General features: G+C 39.0%; 1 protein-coding gene across 1 annotated transcript; it reads right to left on the minus strand.

The window, feature by feature from the left end:
* Positions 1–559: 559 nt before the first annotated feature.
* LOC135543190 (nectin-4-like) lies at positions 560–5,604 on the minus strand. Its single transcript, XM_064970286.1, has 12 exons — positions 5,506–5,604; positions 4,577–4,912; positions 3,691–3,987; positions 3,260–3,292; positions 2,986–3,088; positions 2,815–2,889; positions 2,585–2,614; positions 2,436–2,483; positions 2,249–2,287; positions 2,045–2,107; positions 1,805–1,840; positions 560–954 (listed from the first exon to the last, which is right to left on the minus strand). The coding sequence occupies exons 1-12, from the start codon at positions 5,558–5,560 to the stop codon at positions 927–929; spliced, it is 1,143 nt and encodes a 380-aa protein (XP_064826358.1). The 5' UTR covers positions 5,561–5,604; the 3' UTR covers positions 560–926.
* Between the last annotated feature and the right edge of the window lie 5,638 nt (positions 5,605–11,242).

Genomic DNA, 11,242 nt, shown 5'->3' on the forward strand with positions numbered 1-11,242 from the left:
ACTTGTTCTGATAGCCTTTCATCAAAGTCATCAATTTTTGTTGTCAAGGCAGTGCGTTTGTGTTTATACAGGATGTACCGCCCCCACATAACGTCAACCAATCATGTCAATGCCGAGCTATACGGAGCCCTCCGAATTGTTACAACGTTTTGGAGGCGCACAGCATTGCTTGACAGAGCTTGATTTTGCCTCCGCAAGCACCGGGAGGCACTACAATTGCGCCTCACCCTCAGTACAGAGCCTCCGGAACACATGTTCGGATCAATATTAAATTGGCCTTTATAGTCTATAGGTTATGCACTGAGCCAGTCCCAGTAATCCTGCTTAATGTAAGAGGTGAGAACTCTACTGTTCTTCTCTCACTCTTATTTCTGGTGTGTTTAATAAGTAAACAGTAGATGGTGCCACATTCTGGAAGTTTGAATTTTAGCCCAACAAGCCCAGCCACAAACTGAGGAATGGAGCTGGAGAATAACCACTCTCAAAATCAACACAGCTACAGATGCAAACCAAGGACTGACAATCCATGAGATTGACATGACAGTTCAAAATATTTTCACACAATAGGCTACATTGTTTATTTTTATTTTTACAATGAATGAATGTTTTATTGGTTCTTTTGAAATCACAGGGAGGTTTGGAGAAGTACAAAATAAATAATGCAAGAAGTGCAGAAACGTTCATGTAAACACTGACAAACAGACATGGAGACAACAAAAACATAAAACAAATTGATAAAACAATCTTATAAGAACACTTCTAACAGCAGCTGTGACTAATGTGAATATGGCACAGACAGTAAATAACCCTATTAAGGTATGGCTTAAGTAAAGAAAGTGAGAGAGACAGTTTTGAGTAAAAAAATATCATATTAACCAGATTAGTCAATAGTGATTTGGTGTGTGTGGCAATGTGATGAGAGTCACTCAGTACTCGTCATCTTCTAGAAGGTTTCTGAGAGAGAAAAAAGAGGAGTAAACAAAATGGCAATATTTCAAATGGATGAATACACAGGTCATTGTGAGGAAGAGTGTTTTTTCTGTACAAACAGTAGCCTACAGAAATAAGATGAAATTACAAAATGTGAACATGGTCTGACAGCCATTGTGGGACCAAATGTTTAACTGCCAATTATAGTCTTAGCTTAATGTAGGAGATATGTGTCCTTTATTAAACCAGGCAAGTCCGTTAAGAACACATTCTTGTTTACAATGACAGCCTACTCCCGGACAACGCTGGGACAATTGTGCACCACCCTGTGGGACTCCCAATCACAGCCGGATATGATACAGCCTAGAATCGAACCAGGGACTGTAGTGACGCCTCTTGGGCTGAGATGCAGTGCCTTAGACCCCTGCGCCCTATACTCTATGGATTCTTCAATTACATTGAGCTGGTTTCTGACGTGCTGTTCCTTCTCTTTCCGTATGGTATTTCAGTAATGTTGTAGTGATTCACCATAGTGAAGGCTGAGGTTGTCTGTGTTTTGGGTTGGACAGGTTTCTCAAAAATGTTTTTTTTTTTTTTTTGCGTTCTTCTTTAAGGAATACCTAGGATAGGATAAAGTAATCCTTCTCACCCCCCCCCCCCCTTAAATGATTTAGATGCACTATTGTAAAGTGGCTGTTCCACTGGATGTCATAAGGTGAATTCACCAATTTGTAAGTCGCTCTGGATAAGAGCGTCTGCCAAATGACTTAAATGTAAATGTAAATAAGAGATAATAAATAGAAGATATATGAAATAAAAATCAAGATTGTGTGACCTCTGGTGCCATCTTTGAATTAGAATGATTTGAGCTCACCTTGTTACACCATCATCTGATTCTTGAATGGAGATACTGTAAAAAGAGAACAGAAATGTGGTTTGTTTTGACAAATGTAACATGATGAGCAACACAACAGAAAGATACTCACATGCAGCTGAGTGCATGGATAAGGAGAACATGACTACTCTATGACCACCTCAACAGTACATCATTTCAGAGCTTCTTCCTCAAGAAGAGAGACTACAGCAGAGTGAGAGAATGAAGGTGTAAACCTACCTCTTTACAGCCTCCTGAGCTTGATGCATCATACGCTTGGTTGACGAGCTGAGGGATTTTATCCTGAAACAAATAGGCAATTTTTTAGTTATGTTTTATTTTTGGGTCATTGTAATTTATACTAAAAGCTTTTGTAACATTCTCAATATCGTCTGTTTCAAGCTTTCTATCGGGATAACCAAATAAAGTTGTTAAAATACTCACATTGATGGACTGGAGTTTGGTGTGTCCCTGAAAGATGTACTGACAAGAACCATTTGTTTTTAACGTCATTGACTGATGTTAACATGACCACTCTATGACCACAGACATGATTCCAAAGTTTGCTCAATGAGAGAGATAAATATAGAAGACAATCAGAGACTATGAGATATTAATTAAGTAAGCCTACTTCTTATTCATCCTACGCTTGGTTGACGAGCTGGTTGATGAGTGTGACCTGAAAAAATAAATATACTTTTTTGTTATCAGTATTATTTATCTTAAAAAGCTATTTCAAATACAAGTGTTTTAATCTATCCAGGTGGTAGGGATACTCACATTTGTGATGGACTGGAGGTTGGTGTGAAACTGAAATAAATCAAAATAAACACTGTACTGACAAGAACCACATCATCATATTCATTATTCTTTTATTACAATTATTTAATCATGAAGAATGTGTTTTAACCTGTATAGCAAATATTCTCAGAACATGTAATTGTCATGTTTCATGTTTTCTTTCAAATAGGTATCAATCACAATCCCTTAAATGTTCTTTAGGATCTTACTGTTTGGATGGTGATCTGTTATGTTGTGTCTTTAGAGGAGTCTTGCTGGTTTCAGGGTCCGGTATGTTTTTTTCCCTGCACATCAGAGATCAGTCAACTGAAAGCAGCTAAATCGCATATTGAATTCATAGTAACTGTTTTCAGTTAAGGATTTTTTGTATTTATCTCTACCTGGAGGAGGTATCTTTTCTATTTTGCCGCCATATTACACATAATACAGAGATGAGACACACTGAACCCAACACTGCACCCATCACTGCACCAATCACTGCACCTGTGAATAATAGAGATGTCAGAAGAAGACAGACGTCAACTTCCCAGGTACACTACACCAAAGCCTCATACATGTAAATATGGCTCTGCACTACACCTGAAAGTTGAATAGGAAAAGAGCCAGTCAATAGGTTGATTATGACCTGTCATTATTAGAATAACAACCACTTACCAATGATCCTGTCATCAGAGACCTGAGATTGACCTAGCACAGAAATACACAGGCAGTACTTCATCATGAACACAGACAGTACTTCATCATGAACACAGACAGTACTTCATCATGAACACAGACAGTACTTCATTGTGAACACAGGCAGTACTTTATCATGACCACAGGCACTACATCATCATGACATCATCCTGATCATGTCATGTTCAGGGTAGCAGGTAGCCTAGTGGTTAGAGCGTTGGGCTAGTAACCAAAAGGTTGCTAGCTCAAATCCCCGACCTGACAAGGTACAAATCTGTCATTCTGCACCTGAACAAGGCAGTTAACTCACTGTTTGTCATTGTAAATAAGAATGTGTTCTTAACTGACTTGCCTAGTTCATATATTGACATTTTAAAAAGATGGTGGTATTAATCCTAACCATTTCTCACCTGCAAATGAAGCTTGATCACTAGCTGGAATCACCTCTGAAACCACCTTGATGGAACCACCAAAGGCTAGTGAAGCAACACACCTAACCTTTTTGTCAGATAGACTGGACACTACCACTGTTGCAGTAGTTGTCACAGTGACAGTTCCATTGGGATGGGTGACATCAACCATGGTGGAATGTTCTATCATTATGTCATCCCAGGTTACTATAGGAACAGGTCGTCCAGTAGCAGAACAGGACAGAGTGGTGTGACTGTTGTTGGTTTGTGTGATGAGGAGTGAGGGTCCATACAGCTCTATAGGACAACAACAAACACAGTTCACAGTGAATGTAAATACTATTATGTATTCATTTACATATTTTACTAAATTATTCCATTTACATGATTTACTAAATTATTTCGCCATCACTATCCAGCTACCACCCGGTTACTCAACCACTCCTCATCAGATGCTGCTGCCCTATATACTGTACATAGACATGGAATCACTGGCCACTTTAATAATGGAACACTAGTCACTAATAATGTTTACATACTGCTTTACTTATTTCATGTATATACTGCATTTTAGTCAATGCCACTCCGACATTGCTCATCCTAATATTTACATACTTCTTAATTCCATTCTTTTACTTTTAGACTTGTGTATTGTTGTGAATTGTTAGATACTACCTCACTGTTGGAGCTAGGAACACAAGCATTTCACTACACCCTCAATAGCATCTGCTAAAATGTGTATGTGACCAATAACATTTGATTTGATTCCATTTTGATAAATGCTTGCAAGACATTGGATGTATAATCTGATAAAATGTCTCCCTGAAATTCTGAAGAAATATTTCTGGGGCAATCATTTACAGTACATTATGTTATCAGATTTTACCATTGACTTTGAGGCAGGTCGTTCCACTGATAGCTCCCTCTGGAAAGGTGTTAAACAGACACTTGTAGCAGGACTCGTCTCCTCTTGACACTCCTCTGATGACGATAGAGCAGTTCTGCAGACCCTCGTCTTCAAACTCCACTTTCCCCTTAAAACGTAGGTTAACATGGGGACCGTGTTTGCTGTAGGAGGCCACATTTTCATTCTCCCCAGTTGTCACTTTTTGCCAGGTGACTTGACGCACGTCTTTGGGTTTCATGAGCTCACAGTTTAAGTCTGCATCTTCTCCCAGGGTTGCTGTGACAACCTGCTGTGTTCTCACCAGATGAGAGAGCCCTGCACGAAGACAGTTACACACTACTTAGTACTTACAGTACTGCATTAATGGGATACAATACAGTATACCGAGTACAATATTGTGGTGTAGTAGTCATAATGGTCAGAAGGAGGAGTATGGAGGTAGGGGAAGTCCAATCGAGGCGGGAGGAAGTTAGGAAGTTATGAATGAAGGCACCTGTAAACTGACTGCAGTACAGGACCTTGTGTTGAATTATTAAAGTAACATCAACTACAGAATGTGTGGACATCAGTGAATATAAGGAACTATGGCTATAGTTCAAATCCTCTTACTTTGTTCACTGATTAAACCATAGTTTATACAGTGACTTTCACTACACTGTACAGTCAATACAGGGAATTTCCCTACACTATACATGCATGCATTTCACTACACTACTATAATTAAATGTATCTGTATAGCTTTTAATGTATCTGAAAAGTTAAAAATAAATTCAATTATGAATCTAGTGTTGTGAAATAAACAGATTTGAACAGTAAAGCACATCTAAGAAAAACAGCAGTATCAGCAATATTTTGTCAATTAAAAGCTGGCAAATGCAGTATATCATGCATAAAACTGATTCTCTCACCTTTAGGTAGGATTATCAGTAGAATAAGCAGGTAGTTGTAGAGTGCAGGAGACATGGTGGAAATGTGAGTTCTCTTATGAAGTCACTTGAGATTTTGAATTTCCCTCTTTACCGTGTCCAACCCACATGGGTTTGAATGAACCTATCACATATGGACCGTTTTGCAGAAGCCCCTCCCATACAATAAAAGTGAAAGTAAACTCGGCTGGTGCAAGTTTTTCTTCCATAGTGTAAGCCAGTGTCAGAACTATTGTTTAACCTGTTTAAGTTGAGGTGGTTAAAGGAACTCTTCTCAGGACATAACACAGATAGGAGCTGAAATATTACACACACACACGTCGCCAAGTGAGCCTGGCGCAGAGCTATAACAACCTACCTCTGATTTTAAATGGTGATTTTACTGTATACAGAGCTATAACAACCTACCTCTGATTTTAAATGGTGATTTTACTGTAAACAGAGCTATAACAACCTACCTCTGATTTTAAATGGTGATTTTACTGTAAACAGAGCTATAACAACCTACCTCTGATTTTAAATGGTGATTTTACTGTAAACAGAGCTATAACAACCTACCCTGACTTAAAATGGTGATGTTACTGTAAACAGAGCTATAACAACCTACCTCTGATTTTAAATGGTGATTTTACTGTAAACAGAGCTATAACAACCTACCCTGACTTAAAATGGTGATGTTACTGTAAACAGAGCTATAACAACCTAGCCCTTTGTGAGCCAGTGATGCTTTCCCCTCCCACAATATTTTCCCAAAATTAACCACAATTTACAGTATACTGCATTAAATATATAGCAAAACAGCAATACAGTACTTTCATTTTTATTTGTATTGAAAACAACTCAATAATTGCTATAGTGAATATTTAATTATATATTACAGCGTAGATATTTGGTGTTTAAATCCCTTGCACTTTCTGCTTTAACAAAGACTTCTAAACTGCCAGGGTGAAACAGATCAATAGGACATCAACCGTTAAAGGTTTTGCTGCCACTCTGATCTGTCCCCTATATAAATTACATTTTTGGGAACCATTCCCACATATTAGTTAAATTTGTACAGAATTCTCACTAACGGGTGCAACAAATATATCCTCTTACAAGACATACCACAAAATATGTTAATGAGTCAGAAGCAACAATACCATGCACTCACTAGTGTTCAAAAGGTTTTTGCGTAGTACTGTATTCTGAAGTACAGTAAATTACTGGCAGCAATAGGTAGGTTATCGAGAGTTTCAAGACAAGGTTTGTAGAATTCCTTAAATACAGTATATTGCTGTATTATTTGGGCGTACAGCATTCTCACTCACAGGTGCAACAATTAAAGCTTCTTACAAGAGACACCTTAAAATATGTTCATGCACCAGACTCTTTCCCGCCCATAGAGTCTTTTCCACAATGCAACATAATGAATTCTGTAAAATATATTTAAGGTATTTTGCTGTACATTCTACAGTGTTTTACTGTTGAAATTACAGTAACGCCTTACAGTGTGCCTCCTCTACAATCACCTACAATAAGAGCAGCTATTCTTTGCGTACAGAGAAACAATTGATTCAATATAGCCTATATATTTATAATTTACTTTAAAATGTATTAACTTTTATATGTCGCAGAAACATAACCATTCACAATGCTTTAATCTGATTGGGCTACTTCAAAAGTTCAAAATGTTCATCCAAAATACAATTCCAGCATCATCAAAATGGCTCGACATTAACCAGGTTTCCATTCAACCTGATTATGTGAGTAAAGTAGCCTACATATCGAGTAAAAAATGTTCACAACATCATGATAAAGCATGCAGTTTATTAGACTACAGATTAAATAAGTTATGGTGAACTTCACAGGGTGGTGGAAGTGCACAGTGATGAAGTTGATGCGCCTTTCAATAAATATTAAAGTTCTTATTGTGGTGACATGATGATCGATGCTTGGCTGCCATTTGACAAATAAAAATAATCTTGCACTTTTGTCCACAATAATCTCATCTCCCCTATATCAAAGTGTTATGGTACTACCCTTATGCACTATGCTTTTCCATGTGCCAACTTTTACTATTCCGAAGGTCAGCATAGTCTCCCAGTCTAATGGTATATCCTGCCCTCTATCCACCATTCATAGTGACAATAGCGGTAGGTGGATCGTTTTTCCAGATCTGCAGTAGGCTAACTAGCAATCATACCACATAGAAAAGTATTAAAAGCTGCGTCACTATGGTGTCAAATCCGATTAAAAAGTGGAACAAGCACATGGCGCCAGCGGACGAGATGAAACACCTTTGCAAGAGCAAACACTGAGTCCAGAGAGAACAAATGAGGCCAGGGTAGAGATGATGGCATCCTTTGACTCAAGAAACCTGCTTCAACATATAAAATGTTGAATTCCACCTTGTAGTGCAACCTTGTTTAGGCCTCAGCTCAGGCATCCCCATCTGGTGTTGTGTAGACTTTAGTTTTTCAGCACCTGCAGTGCTCCTGTGGAAGTATTCCACAGCTGCTTTCACTTTGTCCACAGTGGGCTTCATCTCCTTCAGAGCATCTCTTACAATCAGGTTGATTGTGTGGGCAAGACATGTATGATGGGTCCATTTAAACATTTTCATGGCTTTCGTTATGTGAGCTGCATTGTCACTAACACAACAGAACGCTTTTCCATCTATTTGCAATTCTCTGGCCACTCTCAACAGTTCCTCTGCCAAGTTCTCTGAGGTGTGTCTGTCGCTGAACTCAAAGCAGTCCAGAAGACAGCTAGGCATCGAAACATCTTCAATGAAGTGACATGTAAGAAGTGGTTACCCTTGATGTCCAGCAGTCAGTGGTAAGGCAAACTGCAGTAGCTTTTTGGACTCTTTCCCGCACTGAAGCCTGTGTGCTCTTGTACAGTTGTGGAATCAGTGATCTTGAAAGCGTTTTTCTGCTTGGAATGGTGTACATTGGATTTAGACTATTGCTATAATAACAATTATATAACATAATAATTTCTAAAACCTCTGTCCTCTACATTCGAAAATGGCTGGAAATCAGTGGCAATCATTTTAGTCAATGCAATATCAATTTGGCCTTGTTTTTCTACAGACATAGAGTTTGGCATAAACTGGTCCATAGAAGAATGTGTTGCTGTGGGTTGCGGAGTAGGCCTACTTGACTGAGTGGATACATCTCCATGTGTGTAGGTGCTGGCTCCAATACTATCACTAGCAGGCCTGCTAGTTTCTCATAGCTCCGCTACAGATAGCTTCACTGTTGGGTGCGCAGTTCACATATGCCGGTGTAGGTTGTGAGTAGAAGCGGCTTTATATGAGATTCTACACTGTGCTCTAACATTGTCTACATTATTAAAATGCATCCAAATGCTACTGTGCTTCCGAATCATTTTCCAGCTGTTGTTTTCACAGCTGCTAAGTATGTGACTGAGTGAGTTGGCTCAGCCCTCCCTCACGCATCTTTGGTTCATTGATTGTTAGTCTGAGCAGACAGTCAGAATGAATGTGTGTGCTTGAGCATTTAGGCCTATATTATTTCATTTCTTTTTTCGTTCTTTGAATTAGTTAATTCTATTCATTTAAATCTTTTGATTATTCATATCTTTTAATTTTTTATATATTTTATAAATAGATTTAGCTCTTCTGATATGCAAGCCGGCTCCCAACATTCACCTACAAAAGCCGGCTCTTAGAGCTGACTCGTTCGCGAACGACCCATCACTACAGTAAACGCCGAACGAGATGGGAAACCAAGCAGCTTAATGATAACCAAATTCATTGGGAAATACATTCTAATAGGTATACTATACCTTGAGTAGAATGGAATCTACTTGCTAAAGTTAGCTAGCTTATTACATGGTATAATCTACTTGCTAAAGTTAGCTACTGTATTACTTGTTAGCTAGCAACATTTGTAAAAATGAAAAGCAGACTGCCGGAGCCAATTTGTCCTCTGACAAATCAACTGTAAATTTCGGTGTTCCTCAAGGTTCCGTTTTAGGACCACTATTGTTTTCACTATATATTTTACCTCTTGGGGATGTTATTCGAAAATATAATGTTAACTTTCACTGCTATGCGGAGGACACACAGCTGTACATTTCAATGAAACATGGTGAAGCCCCAAAATTGCCCTCGCTAGAAGCATGTGTTTCAGACATAAGGAAGTGGATGGCTGCAAACTTTCTACTTTTAAACTCGGACAAAACAGAGATGCTTATTCTAGGTCCCAAGAAACAAAGAGATCTTCTGTTGAATCTGACAATTAACCTTAATGGCTGTACAGTCGTCTCAAATAAAACTGAAGGACCTCGGCATTACTCTGGGCCCTGATCTCTCTTTTGAAGAACATATCAAGACCATTTCAAGGACAGCTTTTTTCCATCTACGTAACATTGCAAAAATCAGAAACTTTCTGTCCAAAAATGATGCAGAAAAATTAATCCATGCTTTTGTCACTTCTAGGTTAGACTACTGCAATGCTCTACTTTACGGCTACGCTGAGAAAGCACTAAATAAACTTCAGTTAGTGCTAAATACAGCTGCTAGAATCCTGACTAGAACCAACAAATTTGATCATATTACTCCAGTGCTAGCCTCCCTACACTGGCTTCCTGTCAAAGCAAGTGTCACGCCCGGGTCTATATTTATTATGTTATCTTCATTTATTGGGTCAGGCCAGGGTGTGACATGGGTTTATTTGTAGTGTGTTTCGTCTTGGGGTTGTGTGGGGTGTATAGATTGGTCTGTGGCTGCATGAGGCGGTTCTCAATCAGAGTCAGGTGATTATCATTGTCTCTGATTGGGAACCATATTTAGGTAGCCTGGGTTTCACTGTGTGTTTGTGGGTGATTGTTCCTGTCTCTGTGTTTGTTGCACCAGTCAGGGCTGTTTCGGTTTTCGACGTTTGTTGCTTTTGTATTGTTCGTGTTCTTCAACATTAAAGATGTATCGAACGAACCACGTTGCATTTTGGCCCTAGGACCATGCCCCCAGGACTACCTGACATGATGACTCCTTGCTGTCCCCAGTCAACCTGGCCGTGCTGCTGCTCCAGTTTCAACTGTTCTGCCTTATTATTATTCGACCATGCTGGTCATATATGAACATTTGAACATCTTGGCCATGCTCTGTTATAATCTCCACCCGGCACAGCCAGAAGAGGACTGGCCACCCCACATAGCCTGGTTCCTCTCTAGGTTTCTTCCTAGACTTTGGCCTTTCTAGGGAGTTTTTTCTAGCCACTGTGCTTCTACACCTGCATTGCTTGCTGTTTGGGGTTTTAGGCTGGGTTTCTGTACAGCACTTTGAGATATCAGCTGATGTACGAAGGGCTATATAAATAAATTTGATTTGATTTATTTAGGGTATAAAGCCCAAAGTCACTTACACAGCACATGGGGATTTTGAATTATATGAAGACACAAAGGGGAGAATCTGGTACCTGCTGCCATTCATCCAGTACATAACAAGTCCCAAATAATAGAATGTAAACTGAGATATGATAAACCAGCTAAATTCAGGTTAACATGTCAGAATCAGCTTTAAATCGACAAACTGAATATACAGACAAAAAATATATAGATGCAGAATTTCCACAGATCCACATACAGTATGTATATACTATGAACACTACAATATATATTATGCATCCAAGAGATGTGCAAAGAGCAAAGTGCAGTTCTGGGATGATAGTGCAGGGGGCATAGTCTGTGGATGAATAGAGTGCAAAGT

This window comes from Oncorhynchus masou, chromosome 7 (assembly GCF_036934945.1).
Source record: "Oncorhynchus masou masou isolate Uvic2021 chromosome 7, UVic_Omas_1.1, whole genome shotgun sequence".
Lineage (NCBI taxonomy): Eukaryota > Metazoa > Chordata > Actinopteri > Salmoniformes > Salmonidae > Oncorhynchus > Oncorhynchus masou.

Coding starts and splice junctions, on each gene's coding strand:
- LOC135543190 (XM_064970286.1), bottom strand. CDS start 5,560: ATGTCTCCTGCACTCTACAACTACCTGCTTATTCTACTGATAATCCTA. Junction 3,988..4,576: donor GACCTGCCTCAAAGTCAATG/GTAAAATCTGAT, acceptor GTTGTCCTATAG/AGCTGTATGGACCCTCACTC. Junction 2,890..2,985: donor AGAAAAGATACCTCCTCCAG/GTAGAGATAAAT, acceptor TCTGATGTGCAG/GGAAAAAAACATACCGGACC.